General features: G+C 35.6%; 3 protein-coding genes across 12 annotated transcripts; 1 reads left to right on the top strand and 2 right to left on the bottom strand.

Annotated features, from left to right (window-relative positions):
• The first annotated feature begins 1,297 nt into the window (after positions 1–1,297).
• LOC110922097 (phosphoribosylformylglycinamidine cyclo-ligase, chloroplastic/mitochondrial-like) lies at positions 1,298–4,968 on the top strand. 9 transcript variants are annotated; one of them, XR_004885714.1, is made up of 6 exons: positions 1,298–1,651; positions 1,935–2,069; positions 2,167–2,253; positions 2,758–2,913; positions 3,020–3,105; positions 4,783–4,968. XR_004885714.1 is itself a non-coding variant. In XM_022166425.2 (5 exons), exons 2-5 carry the CDS (start codon positions 2,043–2,045, stop codon positions 4,835–4,837), a joined length of 306 nt encoding a protein of 101 aa, XP_022022117.1. In that variant the 5' UTR covers positions 1,298–1,651; positions 1,943–2,042; the 3' UTR covers positions 4,838–4,968. The 9 variants fall into 9 exon arrangements, 4 of the variants coding, with proteins under 4 accessions (XP_022022117.1, XP_022022116.1, XP_022022115.1 ...); XR_002582870.2 differs by lacking the exon at positions 4,783–4,968 and adding an exon at positions 4,027–4,373 and having other exon boundaries at positions 2,758–2,895; XR_004885713.1 differs by lacking the exon at positions 4,783–4,968 and adding an exon at positions 4,027–4,373.
• Positions 4,969–6,273: 1,305 nt separating this feature from the next.
• LOC110925178 (3-ketoacyl-CoA synthase 1) lies at positions 6,274–7,847 on the bottom strand. Its single transcript, XM_022169148.2, has one exon. It carries the CDS (start codon positions 7,785–7,787, stop codon positions 6,351–6,353), a length of 1,437 nt encoding a protein of 478 aa, XP_022024840.1. The 5' UTR covers positions 7,788–7,847; the 3' UTR covers positions 6,274–6,350.
• Positions 7,848–9,975: 2,128 nt separating this feature from the next.
• LOC110920641 (CBL-interacting serine/threonine-protein kinase 9) lies at positions 9,976–15,506 on the bottom strand. 2 transcript variants are annotated; one of them, XM_022164818.2, is made up of 14 exons: positions 15,100–15,506; positions 14,928–14,990; positions 14,542–14,613; positions 13,666–13,773; positions 13,406–13,474; positions 13,264–13,317; positions 13,054–13,179; positions 11,544–11,633; positions 11,348–11,470; positions 10,960–11,067; positions 10,728–10,844; positions 10,468–10,599; positions 10,294–10,364; positions 9,976–10,219 (listed from the first exon to the last, which is right to left on the bottom strand). In XM_022164818.2, the coding sequence occupies exons 1-14, from the start codon at positions 15,268–15,270 to the stop codon at positions 10,207–10,209; spliced, it is 1,317 nt and encodes a 438-aa protein (XP_022020510.1). In that variant the 5' UTR covers positions 15,271–15,506; the 3' UTR covers positions 9,976–10,206. The 2 variants fall into 2 exon arrangements, with proteins under 2 accessions (XP_022020510.1, XP_022020511.1); XM_022164819.2 differs by having other exon boundaries at positions 9,976–10,216.
• Positions 15,507–21,662: the final 6,156 nt, after the last annotated feature.

The raw sequence follows: 21,662 nt of genomic DNA, 5'->3' as shown, positions 1-21,662 counted from the left end.
TAGATATATAGATAATTCAGTTACATTATCTTTAATTTTATTTTAAGTCTAATTTGTTACAATTATAATATTAATTTTATTAATTTGAAGAAAGAATGTATTTAAGAGACTCATGTATTTAGGAGTCTCATTAATTAATGAAGGTTGTAAAATAGTTCATATAACTAAATTTTTAATTATATATATATATATATAGGTATAGATAGATATATAGATAATTGGAATTATGGATTACTTCTTCATTCATCGTCGATCCAGGTATAATTGGCGTCTCTTCCTTCCCCCTTGAATGGAACTCTGGTATAATTCAGACATTTAGGGGGTGTTTGGGTTAGCTTATTTTGAAGCAACTTATGACTTATTAACTTATAAAAGTTAATAAGTTGTTTTTTGAGTGTTTGGGTTAGCTTAATTTAAAGGATTTTGTGTGTGTGAGAAGTCATTTTTGAGAAGTCAGAATTTCTGACTTCTCACTTATGACTTATATAAGTTAATAAGGGTTTGTTTGGTATGTGGTAATGGAATAGACGGAGGAATGGAATGGACGAGGTAATGGAATGGACAAGGGAATGCAATGGATCATTACCATTCCATGTCTTGTTTGGTTACCATGTGTTAATGGAATGAATTATTATTGTGTATTGTTCGGTAGGCAAGAAAAACGGAGTAATAAAATCAACGGTGAGTGGTGGTGGTGGTAGTGATTGTGGGTGGTTATAGCTGGCGGTGGTGGGTGTCGGCGGCGACGATGGGTGGTGGTGGTGGCGGCGAGTGGCGGTGCGGCGGTGACGACGAGTGGTGGTGGCGGCAAGGTGGCCGTTGGTGGTGGGTGGCAGCAGAGATGGTGGTTGGTGGCGGCGGTTGATGGTGGTGGTGGCGTCGACAATGGTGGTTGGCGGCGGCGGCGAGTGGTGTTGGTGGTTGGTCGCAACTGTGGGTGATAACGGTGGCGAGTGGGTGGCGGTGACGACGGTGGCTGTCGGGGTGAGGTGGTGGCGGGTGGCGGCGATGGCGTCGATGATGGGTGGTGATGGTGGTGGGTTGTGGCGAAGGTGGTGGGTTGTGGTGTTGTTGATGAATTGTGCAAGAGGGGATGGAATGGAAAAAAAACATGGGGGGTGGAAGGAATGATTTTGAGGGAATGGAATGACTTTTGGAATGGGTGATTCCATTCCATTGACCAACCAAACACTCTTTTCTTCATTCCCTCGTAATCATGCATTCCATTCCACCTCTCATTTCTGCATACCAAACACTACCTAAGTCATTTTGAGTAGGAATGCCAAACACCCACTTAATTGCAGTCATTCAAAATTAAATTGATAGCATGTAACCGATACCCATCTACCCCTGCTCTCCTTTGTCACCCTTCAACCGATGCCTCATCAATTAAGAAACATCAGTTACAAACCCTAGCAATTTATAAACCCTGCTCATCGGCTCCAATTAATCTGTGATTTTCTCAATTCTGCGCTGTTTTGGTTATGTTATATCGTCTCCGATATTGTCTCAATTCCTTCCCCCAACATAGAAACACTAGAAATCGATGAACGAGAGTAGAAATCGGTTAAATGGTACCTGTAATTGCACTCGTTTTGGGTTAGATTCAAGAAAGGGTGAAAAACCGTTGTCCTATGGTTCGGATGGAGAGGTTTGTTTTTGGATTTGCTTGCACTCGTTTTCTCCCGTTTTAACCTTTCGGTACACGATGCCGACTCATTCATAGTTCCTGGATGTGATTGTCAGTTTTGTGAATCACATTACTTGAATGTCTTTGTGGGTTGTGAGGGCTTTTTAAAATTGATTGTTGTTCTTTTTTATTTAAGGTTTGATTAATTTTGATCTTTAACAACAATTTTCTTTCTCTGTTTGTTCATTTATCTCAATTGTATTAAGTTATATTACTTAATCAGATTTTGTATTGTATTTCTTAGCATTTCAGATGATCGAGCTTTCCAACTATTTCATCAGTTGGTCCAAACGGTTCAATTATTCATTACGAACCAGAAGCTAAAACATGTGCGGAACTCCATCCAAATCGCATGTATCTTTGTGATTCTGGAGCTCAGGTTCTTCTTACATTTTCTATGCAGTTTTTTGGCTTACATTATACTATTTACTTACTAAAATTATTCACTACATTTTTATTGTGTTTTTCTTTAAAAGTATTTTGATGGGACAACGGAAACGGATATAACTCGGACCGTTCATTTCGGAAAGCCTTCTGAACATGAATAAAGATGTTATACTGCGGTATAGTATTGGGCTTACATTTTATCTTTACTGATGTGTTTATTTTTTATTGTTAGTAATTACATTATTTATCGTCATGGTTTTGTGTTAATCGTCCCTCCTTAGAGGATGTTTATTCATTTTGTTTCAAACAGGTTAAAAGTTAAAGGTTAAAAGTGATATTATGAGAGTTAAAAAGTGTATATGAAATTGCCCAAAAAAAAAAAGAAAAAAAAACACATGGGTCAATGTCTACCTGATTGACATGGTCCTGCTTTGGCCATTTTTATGAGTTTGGTTGTTTGACCCATTAAAGATTAGACTTGACTCAAAGAAACCTATTCTAAGTAAACGGGTCGAAATTGCCACCTTCACTTATTTCATTTCATTCTTATATGTGTTGTATATATATTGTTTTATGGTTTCCACTAGAAGTGGACTTTCATTGGAGGACAAACTCCCTGTGAATCAGTTACATAAGGCGAAGCATTTTCTTTTTCTAATTTGTCAACCACGTTAATGTAGGGTGTCAGCAAGGGAGGCCTAAAAGGAATCGCCCACATAACAGGAGGTGGTTTAACAAATAATGTCCCTCAAGGCCTCGGGGCCCGCATTTACAACAACTTTTGGTCCGTTCTTCCTATTTTCAAGTGGATCCAAAAGGTGTAGTTATGCTTACAGGTGGGAAGATGGGCGTTGTGGGGCGGGACGGATAATGGATTAAAATGGGTTCGGGCCGGGTTCAGATTTTTAACAATTTATATTTTAACAGTTGTTCCTTTTCCAGGATGAAAACATTGAAGATGCTGAAATGAAGCGTACATTTAATATGGGAATCAGGATGCTAGCGAAGAGGCTGCCCAAAGGAAAGAGGTAGTATTCGACTATTTAGTTATGTGATCTTGATTACCATTAAGTATGTAACTTAGGCTCTATATGTTTGATCTTACACATGATTTGCACAAGATAAAGATAGTAGAGGTGTGTATATGTTTAAGTTCTTGAATTTTAAACTGAATGTGAATGACTCTTCGTATTAGCATATATTATTGATACATAGGTATTTTGAATGTAAGTAAAGGATGTAAATCACTTTATGAGCCTTCCAATCTGTTTAATGGGTCATTTTTAGGTCCCTTATTTCATCTTGCCCGATTACCTCATTAGAGAAAAAATAAAAAATAAAATTAAATAGATATACCCCAATCTGACCCATTAATAAGGAAATGAAACCTTCTTACTTGCAGCATCATGGAACAGTTGTGTAACTATATAATTTATTAACTATTTTCGGTGTTAAAAGTATAAAAATGCTTGCAGGTCAATCCAACTTGACCCGAATGCCCAATTTGTCACATCTAAATTGTACATTTTTTCTTTCTTTTTTATGTTATTATTTGCTAATGTTAAACTGGTTGCTACAAGCTCAGAACCAACGGACCATGTTATCAAAATATTTGGTACCCGATGAAAGAGGCCACAACTTGTTTTTGTTTTTGTTTTCTGTTTGGGCTGTGGTTTGATGAGCTATGTTTGTTTTTGACCATGCTGCCTTTCAATCAACATTCATCTTCAATAATGTTTGTTTAATTTTCAAGTTTCAAAATCTATATTTATTGATCTCAATTACATTTTAAATATTTTAATTATATTTAATTGTTTTATTAATATATATTTATATATATATATATATATATATATATATATATATATTATTTTTAATAATGTGATTTAAAAAATTTTTAAAAAAGAAATGATGTTTTCGCCTAAAGTAATAAAATGTTTGATGTACAGGCAACTGAAGGTACATGTTGGTACACCGGTAGGGGTGTAAACGAGTCGGGCATAGTGCGAGCCTCCACTACTCAAGCTTGGCTCGTCATGTTTTTATGAAGCTCGGTTCGGTTCGGATTTACTTATTTGAGCTCGAGCTCGGCTTGCAAGTAAAACCCAAATCTTGAGCTCATTTTGAGCTCACAAGCTTAAACATACTTTATATTTCTAGCTCGAGCTTGTTAAGTCTCGGTTTTTATATTAAGATGCTTTTGATTCCTCAACAACACTCTTTTAGGATTTTCACTTTGCACTAAATGGTAATGTGTTCGGGATTATTCAATCTACCTCACTGTTTTTTTTTTTTTTTTGTTCAATACCATGACAAACGAGTCGATATTGTTCAAACAACATATGAGGCGACAAAACAGACGCACCCGCCCCAAAGCGCGGGCATTCCCACTAGTAGCCTAAAAATGATGATGATATTTGCATGTCTTTGCAATTAATCTTGCTAAGAATTTTTTAATGAAAGAAATTAGAATGGTAAGTGAGAATTTGATGATATTTAATGGAAGATGTAACAACTTGGCAATGGCGATTAACTGAAAATTTTACATTTTAGTGTTTCCGTCATTTAGATTTACAAAATGATTGTCCCACTACAATACAATTCAAGGATAAGCCTCTATGGTTCCTTGCTGCCCGCACTACCTTTTGCTGATTGTGCAAAAGATGATCGTGGAACTTACACCAATAGTCTGGATTTTTTTGCAGAAGTAGGTGTTTTGAACCAGAAAAGAGTGCTTCTAGGTGCCCTGAAATTTTTTGAGTGAAGATAGGTAAGTCATCGTTTGAAACAGTGACTTTCTTCCAAATTTTTGCAAAAGCTGCACATACTGCAATCGTTACACTCGCATTCATACTTCAGTTATCCTTTACTTCTATGGTGGTTTATTCTCTTTTTTTTTTCTTTTTCTTTTTTTTTTCTTTTTTGTCTTTGATTTGGATTATACCAAAGTAATTGATGAATAATCAATGACTATACCAATGACTATGATCAGCGGCAGACCTATAGTGTTACAAGGGGTAACCTCCGTTGCCCTTGACGTTCTAGTGACGCTCCGACGGTAGTGTAAATTTTGGAAAAATTTGACGTGTTTCCATTTCGTTACCCCTTTTCTTTTAAACGTTACCCCTATGCGGATTTTCTAGATCCACCAATATTCATGATGATTGGTCTTCAAGTATTCCTTCCAAATGCATGAGAAAAAAAAAACCCTTTTTTGAAACGTTACCCCTATGCGGGGTGTTTTTGTGTTTTGCGGGAAGATCAAGCTCACGGCTCAGGAAAGATCAAGAAGATTAACCTTATTGTCGAAACATAAGCCCAAACTAATCACCAGATTAGTTCTGTGTTTCTCCAGTTAACCATATAAGTAAAAAAAAAAAAAAGAATTAAAACTCAACAGCCAATATATGAGATGAGATTTCCAGTGTTGCAATAAATTTCTTCAGGTATAAAAGCATGTTTTTATATGTTGATTCATATTGCATTAAGGCTTCTTCAGAGGATTCATCTGAAACCTCAGAAGGGGGAAGTATTCTTGGGCTTGAAGGAAGAAGAAGTTAGCCACAATTTAATCTTCTTAAAAACTCAAACTTTTTACCAACATTTTCTAAAATTTTACACTTGATTATATTATATAGTGGGACGCAATTGAAAACAAGCCCATGGTTGTTATATATGGTGGAGGAGCAACTCTTGGTCTATGGTTATCTTCTACAGTTGTTCAAGTAATCAATGGACTTCCTGTGGTAAATGAACCTACGTCAAAAAAAATATTAAGAAAAGTACAAAAATTTGATGTCTCTGTTGCAAGCAGGTTCCCAAGTTCTTGGAACTGGTAGGATTTGGATACACCATATAGTTCATCTACATCTATCGATATCTTGTCTTTAATGTTAGCCATCATCTTTAAAATTTGTTGTATTTGTTCCTTTCTTGCATACATTTTGTTTTTATTCTATTTTTTTTTTCTTTTTAATGTTCACTTTATACTACAAAAATTGTTAGAGATTGTTGTGGATGAAATAAAATAAGTGTTTGTGTGAGTATGATAGAGATATAGATAAAGGTTTGATGTGAAATGTTTTCGAAAAATAAAGTGTAGAGAAAAATAGGTTTTTTAGTTGAATTATATAGGAGATGAAGTCTCCAATGTGAATGCTCTTAGTGTATATATGAAATATTTATATATTTATGGGTTATATCATCTTTATTATTCAAGCCGAGTAATACACGAGTTCCTTTATACAACCCATGTAACACACGGGAACTTAAACTAGTTAACAGGGACCTTGACCGGGTAGCCACCAATGCAGTCAAACCATGCTTCCCCCATGAAGCCACCTGGTGGAATAGTCTTTAAAGCGGTCCAAACCAGACTGTTACACTTGAAACCCGACCCGAATGCAATCTGCCAAACACGATCCCCTTTCGAAACTCGACCTTTAGCCTCCATGTAACCCAACTCATACCAACAGGAACTGCTTGACGTGTTGCCAAACCGGTGCAACGTCATCCTCGATGGCTCCATATCCTGGTCCGTTAGATTCAAACTCTTCTGAACCTCATTCAGCACCGCCTTACCGCCAGCGTGTACACAAAAATGCTCGAAAGCAAGCTTAAAATTGGGTATGTATGGCTTCACATTCATCCTCAGTATCTTCTTTTTCACAAGTGTAATAAAAAATAAAAATTGCTCAGAAAAGGGTAACACTAAAGGTCCTAAAGTTGTTATATTTGTCTTTAGGGCGTCTCCAGCAACTCTCATTAGGTCCCGGGAAAGTGAAACTCCGATAATACCCTTGTCGTCTTCTCTCTGCTGCACGCTGTTGTAGCATTCATCGTCAGATGCTTTATTGGTTCTGATCATATGGGCTAACACGTATTTGGAGCGTGCTCGATCACTATACTTGTTGGAGAGGATTATTGCAGCACCACCCATCCGGAAAAGGCAGTTTCCTAATATCATGGAACGATCATTTCCCAAGTACCAGTAGAGGGACATGGCTTCAATGCTCAAAACAACAGCGTACGTGTCGTGGTGAGTCTGGAGAAGAGTTTGAGCTAAGCTGATAGAAATAAGACCCGCACTGCAGCCCATTCCGCTCAGGTTGTATGTCACGATATCAGGTTTGAGCTTGTAATGGTTAACTATCATGGAGGTTAGAGACGGGTTAGGGTTGAATCCGCTGCAATTCACTATCAAAATACCAATATCTTGTGGTGCAATTCCCGTCTTTTGAAACAAAGAGTCTAAGGCACCATACATGACCATCTTGGCCTCGGCCATGGCTACCTCCCAATTTAGTTGTGGGGGCTGAGCCGCAGGCCCTGGGGGGACGTATGTCTCGTCCCCTAAACCAGAACTATTCATGACGCGTTCTTGAAAATACATTGTATCTTGATTGAACACCCCCATCTTTTGTGAGCTTTCCAAGATGCTTTGAGTGGACCTTTTAAGGTTGTCATCGGGTTTGAAGCAAGTGAAGTCGACAAGATAGGTGGGTCTTGAACGTTTTGCTAAGTAAATTTGTGAAACTAACAAGAAGGTGGTGATGATCCAAAAATGGTGGAGTTTGAAGTGAAGGATAGAGAGAGTGAGATGAATGAGGAGTAGATATAAAGATGCATGGCTTAGTTTTATGGATTTGAGGTCTAAATCTTGTATGAAACCAATTAGTTTTCGATGGAATTTGATTGTAAGTTCAGCCATTAAGAGATCAAAGATTAAACGAGTTGCAATGAAGGGAAAGAGTTCATTTATTAAGAAAAAGAGACTCAGAATCAACTTTGGAGGGGAGAAAGGTATGGAACAATTATTAACTAATGAAAAGGAGATGGGTAGGGGCTATTTATGCTGATGTTGAAATCAACATTGTAACTTCTAAAATTGGAGTTCCCAACTTCGGGCTGGTTTACTTTTGGTCCCATCGATTTTCTTGGCATACAAAGTTGGAGAACATCATATATATGTACTTCTCAATGTTAATTATATTTATATGTGATGCTAATATAAAAAGGCATTTTGACTATTTAAAACATACACGTATGTACACACATCATGTATAAAAGACAGGGCCGTCTTCGAAAAAAAAAGGGCCCTGTGCAAAATAAAAAGTTTGAGCCCTATTAAAAAATCTTCATTTAATATAAACGCATCAATCACTAAAATTTATGTGGATGTAATTTAAAAAGTTATTTTTAGCTAAGTCTAGGAAGTAATTTATTAATTAAAGGGAAATATGCAGTTCACAAAATTAAGCATTAAATGTCATTAACAAAAAAAAAAAAAAAAAAAAAAAAAAAAAAAAAACCAAAAATTAAGAATTTGGATACACCGAGATTAGAACCTGCATCTACTTGTTGTTTAACCAAGACAACAACCACTAGTACAAGACCTTATTTAATTTATCTTTCGATTTAGTGCATATATATTCTATCTTATACAACGTAAATTCTTTACAAAATTAAAAAGATTTGGGCCCTCGGAAGATTTGGGCCTTGTGCCATCGCCCACCCCGCACCCCTACGGCCGACCCTTATAATAGATACATATATATATAGAGATAATTATTTCAGAATATTATTTTTTTAAAAACACAAATAAAAAATCTAAACTATTTTTTTTTCTCATGGGTCATATTTTATAGATCCTATACAACTTACTTATTTGTAGATATGTACATAACAAACCATTAAACTAATTTATTCATTTATTTAAATTTTTGTACCAATTAGCTAGAAATGTGCAAGTTATATAACTTACGCATGTGTAGATATATATACTTATAGGAACAATCAAACTAATTTGTTCATATTTGGTTTTAACTTTTAAGAAAAGACGAGTGAGAAACAATAACCACATAAGTGTCCTCCTCCGGCCGTTCAAAGTAAAAGTATATGCCCTTCCTCCTTTAGTAATATTAATAGTTGTGCCAATAATTGATGTGTTCGTTGTTGACCAAGTAAATAAAAGAAAACACTATATTAGATTGTTAGAGCCCGCAAAACTATCATGTTATGCTAAGCTAGTCATGTTTACGTCTAACATAGCTAGTTTAACTAAATGTGTCATTTTTCTAAGCACTAACACGGAGATGTATGATAAGCGGGTTACACAACACGACAAGTTTAATAGGATTAAATGTAACTAGTCACATCTAACACGATTAACTATAAACATTTCAATGACACAACAAATTTAACACGATTATAGACGCAGCTTGCTAAACACTATTGATAAATTATATGACGTACACAATTAACACGATAAATTAAAGTTACCAAAAAATACAATCCACATTTAATTATAATGAATTAAATTATATTAGAAATTCAAAACTAAGTCGTTTTGATAAACATGTCATAAATGTGTCGTGTCAGCACGATAACCTAGTTGACACGATATGCATAGCCGGCCCTGGAGGTGGGCGGGGAGGACCACCGGCCAGGGCCCGATATTTCGAGAGGCATATTTTTTTATAAAAGAAACCCGATATGTATATGTAAAATATTTTTTTAATAGGGTACACATATACAAACACCAACATAGGCCCCTTTACAAAACTATTCTTATGGTTTAGATTTGGTATTGACCCCTTTGCCATTAGGTTTAGACCTTTAGTGAACCCAATGCCCAATTTGGTTAAGGCCTAAGGGCACATTTTTAAGAGTTCGAACAGGGTACACGAATTCTCAGGGCCGGCCCTAACGATACGTTAAGTTATGCGTAAACTTAAGAAGGTTGAACTTGTTTAGACACGTTTTTAATCTGTTGACCCGTTATGACTTGAACCCATTTACCCCAAACACCAACCTGTTTAACTTTGGGTCGAGTTATATATGTCGTTTTAACAGGTCGTATCATAAATTGTTAGTTCTACGCTATGTCAAAAAGTATGTATAACATAAATTTCAGGATGAATTCATAACTCAAGCATGCTTCATTCGGTTCTTAAACATACAGATGGCATATAATTCAGGTTACAACACAAAAAAGATTGCAACTTCTGTTAGTAAACCGATATACCACGAATAATACACAGAGGGGAGTTGAGGGTGTCGCTCAAATTATGTCACGAATCACCAAATCTTCAGCCTGAATGATTACCACTTGTAAACAATTGCCCTTTTCACCCTTTCCTTCTTCAACATTTTTAAACACCAAATTAGATTAGAATTATGAAACAAAAACCAAGAACTGGGTTCAAGAGTCTCACCTGTTGTCATCTGTATTTGATTCGGTGGTCCAAACTATATCCTTCAATCCTGATGAAAAGTTCTTGTAGAACTGCCATTCGATACAACATATATATAAATAAATAAATAAACATAAAATGTAAATATATATATATAAATGTGAGATTACACTAATGGTAGATATTGATACTTACATTGTGAAACTCCAATGTGTCACCCCCAGTTTTCCTAAGCTCCACCATGTGCAGTGAGGGGGCCACTTCAAAAACCTCTGTAGCCACGGCAAGGTGGCCCTTTCTTCCGGTCTTGTCGCCTTGTAATTTCATCTGTAATGACACATTTCATTAAATACAGTTTATAATATGACCATTATACGTAAACTATCATATTTTGATGCAAGTTTAAGAAGGCATAAATGTCATAAATTTGAAAATGGGCATATGCGATATTATACCTTGTAATTTCGTTTGTGAACATTGAAACCCATGGGTTTTGCAGCTTCCTCAATTTTAGACATGATCTCATTAGCAGGACACTTTGAAGCAAAACTTGTTTCTCTCTTTACAAGACCCTGTTTTGTGGAAGCCCAAATTAATAATTATATTTTACATTCATAGAAAAAAAACTAATATTTTTCCTTATTTTTCTTAGTTAAGCAACCTTTTATAAAAAGAACTTTAACATACCTTCTGCTTCTCAAACATATTTTCTAAACTGAAACTTTGTGACCGAGATATCAACTCAAACGCGTTCATGGATTCAGGTTTCTCTTTCTTTTCTGTAACAAGATGTTCCTGAAAATGACAAAAATCAAATGAACCGATATACAACATTGAACAAATTATTTGACCATGTTTAAAATACCAACTACCAACAACCATACCCAGTAAATCCCACAAATAGCAAAGCTACCTATAGGGTCTGGAGAGGGTGAGATGTAGACAGACCTTGCCTCTATCCCTAGGGATAGAGATGCTGCTTCCAGAGAGACCCTCGGCTCCAAAACGAACAGCACACCGACACACCAAGATTTGACCATGTTTAAAATATGAGACAATAATCATTAACTTATACCTTTGATTCATTGAAAACAGCATCAACATCATCAAGATTCACATCCCCATCCTGCTCAAAATGTGGGGGTTTATACCCTTTCTTGAACCACTCATTTCCCAAGATTTCAGGAATAGTTATTCTCTGAAATGGAGCTTTATGTCACAAATATAATTTCGTAATCTATATATAATAAAAGATCAACAACGCCACTCACGGTGTTGGGGTTCGGATCAAGAATTCGTGCCAACAGTTTCTTTGCACCAGATGAAAACCATGGTGGGCATCTATAGTCAGCCTTCTCAATCTGAAAAAAGTTTGATGTTTCTTCAATTACAAATAAGACATGCTTCATTATTTTACACGAGAAAAGTCGAACAACGCAATTTTGGTATATTAAAGTCCTATACTTGTTAAGAAAATACGAATGAGTCACCCAACCCAATATATTATAGTCCGTAAACTAGTCTACTATACTGTACTTGTAACTTTATTTTAATAATGACTTGTTGCCTCTTAAATTGGTCAAAAATAAGATATAATTTTTCTTGTGCATACATGTTGACTAGTTTAGGAGGTAACCAATCATTATTTTAAGTTTTTTCTTCACAAATACACGCATTTTAGAGAAGGTTAGGGGCTTTAATATACCAAGATTGGGTTGGCTGATTTCTTCATGCATCTTTTTGAAAAGTTGGGTGTCAATCGTTTCGGGTTGGCGGGTTGAAATGTGCAACACGAACCAAACCCTTATTACTATCCGTATCAAAGATTTCAACCATAACCCGAACACGACCTGTTTAACTCATTTTTTTAAATGGCACATACATGTTGACAAGTTATACGCGAGTTGTTGGGATGTAGTCGGGTTATCAGTAACATGTTTAATGGTGAGTATGAGTTTGACAAGTAGTTAATATTAGGGGTGTAAACGAGCCGGGCCGAGCCCGAGCTCGACCAGGCTCGAGCTCGGCTCGTTAGGTTTATATGAAGCTCGAGCTCGAGCTCGACTCGGTTCGAGACTACTTCTTTGAGCTCGAGCTCGGCTCGCGAGTAAAACCCAAAGCTCGAGCTCGGCTCGACTCGGCTCGAACTATTTTTAGAACAACCTTAAACGAGCTAAAAGCTCGGCTCGAGCTCACTTCAACATCTATTAAACGAGCCAAAGCTCGGCTCTTGCTCGGCTCATCAATGTTATCATCATTATTAATATATTATATATAAAAAAATAAAATTTTGTATGGGCTCGTTTAGGCTCGCGAGCCTGAACAAGCTTTGTATTTCAGGATCGAGCTCGGGATCGGGCTCGTTAAGGCTTAGCTCGTTCGAGCTATTAACCGAGCCGATCACGAGTAGCTCTCGAGCCTCTGGGCTTGTTTACACCCCTAGTTAATATAGAATGACAAACCTAACATTATTATTACAACCCAGGTAAAATAGAACACGAAAAAAAATAAAAATTAAATTTTAAAAGTTATTTTACTAACTACTCAAACGGGTTAATAGGTCAACCCGTTTTTATATGGGTCAACCCGAACCCTGCATGATTTTAAAATGGGTTTACCTGAACACACCCTGTTTTTTCATACAGGTCGTGTTAGTCAACCCAAAATCTGTTTTTTTCGTGTCATATTTCGGGTTGTGTCAACTGTCAAGTATTGCCGCTTGTAAAATAACAAAGTATGATGGATCTTTATTGTATTTTCCCTAAAAAGATTTAAACTTACTTTCCTATACAAACCCATGAGGTTTGCTTCATCAAATGGTAAGTATCCTGCCATAAGGACAAAAAGGATAACTCCACATGACCATATATCAGAGGCTGCACCATTATATTTCTGTAGAGTGAGCACCTGAAAAAAAAATTTTTTTATGAAATGCAACAACTCAAGTAAATTTGCACCATTTACATCAGTAAACTTTGAAGCTGTAATTACCTCAGGAGCAACATAATTTGGCGTCCCACAGGCCGTATGTAACATCCCATTTTCCTATATAACAATAGATTTTAAATATATAATTACCATCAACAAGACACTAGACAATCGTCCACAATTTTTTTTTTTTAAACTAACATACCACTTGCTGAGATAATCCAAAGTCTGAAACTTTTAGAACACCATACGAGTCCAAGAGTAGATTTTCAGGCTGCAATGTATGAATATCAACAACTTATTCAAAGTAACAAAACAGCACATTGTTGGAACAACTTAACAAAGTTGTACGAACTATAAAAGGTTTTTGCGGATTACCAACATAATATCCTTTGCGGGAATGAAGATGAACATAGTTAAATAAATAGTTAAACAATAATAAAAAATAGCGAAGGTAGGATGAACCTTGAGATCTCGGTGATACACGCCTCTACTATGACAGTAATCAACAGCATTAATTAGTTGCTGAAAGTATCTCCGAGCTTCATCTTCTTGAAGCCTCCCATGTTTTGCCTGTATAGTAACATTACACATAAGAAAACAGGAACAAGTTGTCCAAAAATAATCTTCAAGGAGTGGCGCACTCGCTTAATTCTCCTCTAGTAAAGTTTACTAGCTAGAATCAAACTTGTACTAGTTTCCCGCTTAACCCCTTAAGGGTCATCTACCTGACGTAAATTTTATCCCTTTACCTGGTCCCACTGGTTAGCAGGGTTGTAATTGGGCCCGTTAGTTTTTCCTAACATGTTCTCATTCCCTAAGTAGTTGATGTGGTAAAATATCGGATATCGGTCAAGGACCGATATTTGAGATTTCGGTTATCGTGGTGGGATATCGGTAATTTTAGTATCATGCTATATATATATATATATATATATATATATATATATATATAGCAATTTAACACTAACAATTCAGTACACTCTCCTATGATTAACAAATTAACCTTTTGCAACTTGCAAAACACTAACAGTTGTAACAAGTATGAACTGACTAAGGCTTAAAACACTAACATTTAACAGTAACAACTAACAATTAAGACTTAAACCACTAACTGACTAAGGCTTAAAACACTAACATTTAGCAGCAATAAGAAGAAAGGCGGATGGTAGAAATAAGAAGAAATGTACTGATATCGGGAAAATCAATGATATATTGGTCAAATATCGGTCCAATACCGGTCAAATATCAGTCAATATCGCCGATACTATCGGTACCGATACTCACCAATATTTTGCAAAGTTATCTCGGTAAAGTATATAACAAAAAAAAGTTACTTACTATTTGGTCAAAAAGCTCCCCTCCATCAACATACTCGAGAACGATATAGATCTTTGTTTTGCTTGCCATAACCTATTAAAATGTGAAAAAAATCAAGAATTCAATACACAAACCAGGAGATTGTATAAAGGCTATGTTAAATTAATTTTAATCCTATAACTATGAGACCTCAATATATATTTTTTTAATCAATTATTAGGGCTTTTGTGAACTCAATTAATCAAGGATATACATGTACAGATGTCAATTTCATAGCTAACATGGGAATAAAGTCATAATAAACTAATCAAATTAGAATTCAATCATATTCCAATCAAACTGCATACCTAACAAAATTTAAAAAAAATAATAATTACAGTAAAACCACAAAGCATAATCCACCATACCTCATACAGATTCAAAACATTCGGATGCTTAATCAACTTCATTGTCGATATTTCTCGTTTCATCTAACAAAACAAATTAAAAAAAATATACAATCAAACAGGAAGAGAAAAACAGATACTAAAATACTGATAATTTAAAATTTTAAATAAAGAAGAAAGTTATAAAAAAAACCTGTTCAACCATCTTATGTTTCAGAATACGATCACGATCAATAATCTTAATGGCAACGGGTTCACCGGTAACGAGATTTCGCGCGAACTTAACTTTGGCGAAGCTTCCTTCACCTAACGTCTTGCCGATTTCGTAATTACCGACACGTGTCCTCTTCTTCACACTGCTCATTGTGTAACAGATAGACTATTAGGGTTACTTCTGTAGTTGCAATGAATGAGAATGAAGCAGAAGTTAAAAGATGCAAATAAAAACAGAGTGAGAAAGAAGAGGACGCAAATGGTTTGGATAGAGAATTGAACAAGGAAGGATATGCAGGGGATGAAAGGTGGGGCCCACGGTCACACGTATCGTACGCGATGATATGTTTTGTAGCTGACTGTACCCCATGCTCCATACCCTGGTAGGCTTCAATTATTTGTAGATTCGAGTGGCTGTTAATATTTACTTTTTATTTTATGGAATGTATTATTAATAATTAAATGATTATTATTATTGATTATAAGACGATATGTAATGGGGCTTTATAAGGGCATTAAAGATTTTGATAATGCCCTTACACCATTACTCATGGGCATTATAGGGGCATGAAGAGTGAGGGGCATTTCTAGAATAATGCTCAATAAGAAGGAAAAATAAGGAAACTAATAAATAAAAGGGCATTATGAAAGTCTTAACCATTACATGAAACATTATGATGGTGATGTGGCAAAAAATGCCCCTTAAGAGCCATTAACCATTACCCATGGTCTAATATTAGCTGAATATCATTAACCAATATATATTTTTTTAAGAGAAAAATGTATTGATAGTCCTTAACTTTCTAAAATTACAGCTATAGTTCTTAACTTTTATAATTTCGTTTCCGAATAGTCCTTGATGCGGATGGAGGTTAGTTTTTAATGTTAAGTGGATAAGAAATGACCAAAATACCCATATTGTTAAATTAATACCTAAAAAGTTAAAAAGAAATATAATTAATATTAAATAATTTTACGTGGGACCCACCACCCACCCCTCCCACCCTATCTTCCCCACTCTAAGAGCATTCACATCCAAATAATCAAATTGTGTGTGTGGTGTTTTTAAAATATAAAAAGTATAAAAAGTGGTTGTGAGTGGAGGAGAGAGAAAATGTTACTGTTCATCTGTATATTTGGGGGGACACTGTTCACCCCCTATAATTTTTTAATATATTTTGAAAGTGGTTGTGAGTGAAAGAGAGAGAAAAGGTAATGATAAAGGTATAAAAAATATTATTTAATTGAAAAAGAGAGAGAAAATGTAGTGTTTTTTAGTGTAATTTAGGGTGAAAATATAGTGGAGTGGATGTGAATGCTCTAAACCACCCACCAGTCCACCACTCCACCACCATCTCCTCCTTTCACCACAACCACCACCACCACCTTCCCTCTGTCGACAAACTTACCTTCACTAAAAAGTATATAATCAAAATCTGGTTATGTATTGTATAATCTTATTTCTAAATGGTCAATCAACCTTTACTTCGAAGTTACATATGCTGAAGGTTATCAATAACTAGAAAAATAAGAATCAATGTGATCAAGAATGCCTATTCTATATGTTTGGTGTGAAACAAGACTGCAAGTCTTCAACTAAATAATAAGGCAGCAGGTGGTAACGTCAGGCAGCAGATTGTTCTATTTGCGATATCTGTTTCTTAATTTGTGGTCAAAGAAAAGTGTTGAGGTTAAAATCTTTCGGAAGTCGCATGTGGAAAGTCTTGAAAGGATTACAATTGGTTGGTGGTATTTTCTCGACAGTGGTGGGGGTTTTGGTACTCGGAGTTACTGCGGTGGGGGTTTGGGGTGCTCGGAACAACCGGTGTGGGAGGGTTTGTCAGGAAGACAGAAGGAAGGAGGGAGTGGGATAGGGGTGGGGTAGAGAGTTAGTTTTATATTTTTAAGAAATGGTAGGGTCTATTTATAACGATTAATTAGATTTTGTAATGTTCTAAATATTTTTTTATTAGTAAGGGTATTTTGGTCATTTCACATCCACTTAACACCAAAACCTAACCCCATCCGCGTCAGGGACTATCGGGAACGAAATTGCAAAAGTTGGGGAATATAGCTGTAATTTTAGAAAGTTAGGGATTAAATGTGAGAAATGGACAAACCACAGGGATTATCCGAACATTTTTCTCTTTTTCTAATCATAAATGTTATTCCAAAATGGCTAGTAGAGAGCTAGAAAAAGCAAAAAAAAAAATAATAATAATAATAAATAAATAAAATAAAAAATAATAAAAAAAATTGAACAAACTTGACGAGACCGAGACCACTTGTTGGAAAGACGAGATCGTTCTCAGGTTCATACACGTCCACATGTAATGTACTTAATTGATCCGATTTCTCGTCCATCTAAAAATATTTATTTATAACGAAACCTGGTCATTCCAATCCGGTTAGACTCTGTAGAGTGACTACGTCTACCAAGCAAGCTTTCTGTCAAGGAAACAAAAAACAAACACCCGGTGTCCTTAGTATGTATCAATTGGCCTTGTTGGTTGGCGATGATGCCTATTAAGACTGTGGGGAGTGGGCCGTTGGTTGGGGCGGGCGAAGCCCTTCAACGCCAACTGCTCCACTCCGGGTTAGCGTCAGTTGGGGCGGTGCCTTTTTGGCGTGGGGCGGAGAGGGGGGGGTGACTTATTATTATTATTAGAGTTAATTACATAGTTAGTCCCTGTGGTTTGCACAAAATAACATGTTTAGGTACTAATAGTTTAAAATCACCTTCTAGGGTATTAACTTTTCATTTTGTAACGTTTAGGGTATTAACTTCTAGGGTATTAACATAGTTAGTCCTTGTGGTTTGCACAAAATAACATACTTAGGTACTAAAAGAATGTGATTTTAAACCTACATATAACGTTAATACCTCCAAACGTTACAAAATAAAAAGTTAATACCCTAGAATGTGATTTTAAACTATTAGTACCTAATTATGTTACTTTGGGCAAACCACAGGGACTAACTATGTAATTAACTTTTATTATTATTATTATTATTATTATTATTATTATTATATTATTATTATTATTATTATTATTATTATTATTATTATTATTATTAGAACAGAATATACATGCAGTTTTTATAAAAAAATTAATAGTTTTGTCACGTAATTTTTATAAATTTTCAACCAAACCCCTAACTCAGTTTATTTTTTTTATTTTTTTGTAAAGTGAAGAATGTTTTAAATTTTATAAATTAAGACGTAAATTAATATCCAGTTTTTTATATAGATCAGTTTTATAAAAAGAAAACGATATATGAAATAAATATAAATGGTGTACAGCACATAACAATCGATTACAACTTTTAATATTTAATCAAGTGTAGAGGTAGAAAAAAATTGTAAAACATTGCATATTTTTAAATGTGTTGAGCACCTAAGACATATGTTGGCAGAAATAAAATATTTATCTAATTAAGATTATGAGGGTAACTAACTAATATTTATTCCGAGTGGTTTGGGTAAAGAAACTTTTGATTCATGATATTATACTTACTATTTCGTAGGTAATTTTAAAGTTTGGTAACAATACATTGTTTGATAGGGGGAGGGCAGTGGCTTCTATTTTTGTTAGGAACGAATTTAAAAGAGTAGAAGATGAATTACAAACTTAGTACATATGATAAGATTTGTTTATTTGACATTTTTCTATAAGGTCACTAGCATTTTAGTTTTATAAAATTTAGAGGTTGAAGTAGATTTTATTTTTATAAAATCGATGTATATAAAAAGCTGGAAATTAATTTTTGTCTTATTTTATAAAATTTAAAAGATCATTCACCTTAATAGAAAAAAATAACTGAGTTAGTGGTTGGATGAAAATTTATAAAGATTATGTGACAAAACTATTAATTTTTTGTTAAGAACTGTATGTATATTCTGTTTTATATATACATGTGACAAAATTAATTAATTAAAAGAAATTAAAAAGAATTTAAGTAAATTGTCAAAATCGTCCCTGAGATTTATATTTGTCAGTTTCATCCAAATATCCTTCAACTTAACAGAAAAAGTAAATTAAGTTAGTGGTTTGGATGAAAATGACAAAAAATGCCAAAGGTGAAGGGCTATTTGGCACAAAAAAATTATTTTGGATGAAACTGACATACAGACCTAAACCTCAAGGACGATTGTGGCAATTTACTCAAAGGACTACCTATTAATCTCTAAATATAACTCTCAATAAAAAGTATGTTTTTAAAAATCCTAAAGGACAAAAAGGAGATATCGAACTTCATTATTAGGTTAAACGGTAACGGGGATGTCCCTGCCCCGTCTTGGACCGTTTCCGGCCCTCAACACCATTTCCATAGGGGCGTTGGCGTCGTGAATGTCCTCCACAAGTATAACAACCCTCGAAAACGCCCTAAAATACCCGACATGTCCGAAACCGAACCCGTATAACCTTAATTTTTATTAAAAACAAATAAAATAATTATCTTTGTTCGGTCGCGGGCTGCGACAGGAATACCCGGGTGTGTCGCGGGGCGCGACAGGCCCTTTCTTGCCGGACACCCCTTATGCCACGTTTCCCGTAACGTGTTGAGTCTAGGGTAGTGATCAGGCAACCCTAGCCGTAGCTAGGGTGCCCTCGCGGGGCGCGAGAGGACCCCCTTGGGTGGGTCGCGGGGCGCAAGAGACCTCGAAGGCAGATATAAATTGAGCAGCAACGGCACAGTCCCAACTCGCTCACACATTTTCTTTCTCTCTCAAATATAGTCCGAAAATATTAGTCAAAATACCGCCTAAAACACGAAGCTCTGCCCCGTTGTAAGTATTTTAACCCCCTGATTACTAATTCGATACCCTGTCCGATTGATCTTGAACCCAACAACGCATGTCAAGGCTTTGCCTGACTAAGTACGTTGGGGTTCTGTCTCGGATGTATTGATAAGTTGAATTTGGGTTATTATACTAACGCGCGTGCATTGTATATTTTTAATAGGCACTCAAGAATATTAGCAGAAAATATTTCTAGAAAGCCACTAAAAATACCTAACTTTGCAATGTAAGTCATTCTCTTTTTTTCTCACAGTTTGTGAGCTACTATATTTAAAATGCTTTACAAAACCCTAAATGTTTATCAGTTATACTTACAGTGATTAAGTTTTTGTAATTCTACAATTATCATCAGTATGTGGGGTTTTGTATACATTACTTGACACTCGTTAATATTGGACAAAGGGTTAGCCAATATTAGCATGACCGCAAGCACGGGGGACAATGGTGCCCCAGTAGCAATACTGTGTTAGGTTTTTGGGTGTGGGGGGAGGGGGGGTTTAGGTTTTTTTTGGTTTATGTTTAGAGTTTAGTTTTAGGTTTTCGGGGGGGGGGGGTTAGGCTTTTGGTGGGAGGGTGAATATAGGTTTTTGGGGGTGGGGGGTTTAGGTTTTTGGGGGGTGTCGATGGGGGGTGGGTTAAGTAGTTTAGGCTTTCCGTATTAGTGCACATGTGCAGTACATTTTTTTTTTGAATTTTTTTTTCATATATAAAAATAGCAATTTTTTTTTATAAAAAATTGTAAAAAAAAAAAAAATTGGTATGATTTTTAGACTTTTTAGTTAGTTTTTTGGTTTTCTCATTTAAACTATTTTTCTTATGATCCATCCCCAACTTTACTATTATTTTAATTGTAATTTGTTAGAAAAAATATATGCATTTTAAATTCATGTAGAAAGACCATTACTTAAATTTTGAGGTCATCATTCTAAATTGCTTTATAATATAGTATTGATTTGATTGTAATGAGATCACTAGTGGAATCGATCTAGATCCGAACCTCGTGTACATGTTTCGTTGCATTTAGTTTGCTTGACAATTTTTTTTTCAAAAGGTACACGAAATTACAACAGTCAGAACCAACCTCAACCACCATCTACTGTCGGGATCTCGTCTAAGTTGTCACTGATCTGCTCGAGAATCCTACCGCTAGAACCCCAGTTGTGATATATTGACATTTCACACTACGCCGTCACTTGATCTGGTGAGATCTAGCTCATACATCACCCAACTGATCGGCATGCCGAGACCCTAGCCACCGTCGGAGAATGGCGGCGTCCTTTGCTCTCTTCCTTAGTCGCCGGAGAAGAAGATTAAACTTGTGTCAACGGATTTCACAACTAAGTCCCACCATCGTATAGATGGAGCACCACCGCCTGGGAGCGGTTGTGCTTTCTAAAACGACACCATCGTCGAGAAAGAGCGTTGCGGTCACAAGCTGTGCCAACGTGAGACTGCTAGAAACCACCAATTATAATAAATGTCACTTTGAGTTTTGAAATGAAAATCTTTCAAAAAATGTGTTCATTTTCATCAGTCTATGTTGAAAATGTTACATGTTATATAATTCATACTATAAACATAATATTGGGCTTGTACGTTATGTTATTATTTCATATTATTGATGGACTATTAACAGGTTGTTGTGGTTATTGGGCTTACTGGAGGTTGTTACAAGTCTGTTGGGCTCAAGGGTCAAAGTGTAACTTCAGGGACTTTATGTGCATAGTTTGTAAAGATCA

Source organism: Helianthus annuus, chromosome 17 (genome assembly GCF_002127325.2).
Source record: "Helianthus annuus cultivar XRQ/B chromosome 17, HanXRQr2.0-SUNRISE, whole genome shotgun sequence".
Lineage (NCBI taxonomy): Eukaryota > Viridiplantae > Streptophyta > Magnoliopsida > Asterales > Asteraceae > Helianthus > Helianthus annuus.
This window is presented reverse-complemented; position numbering and strand designations above follow the sequence as displayed.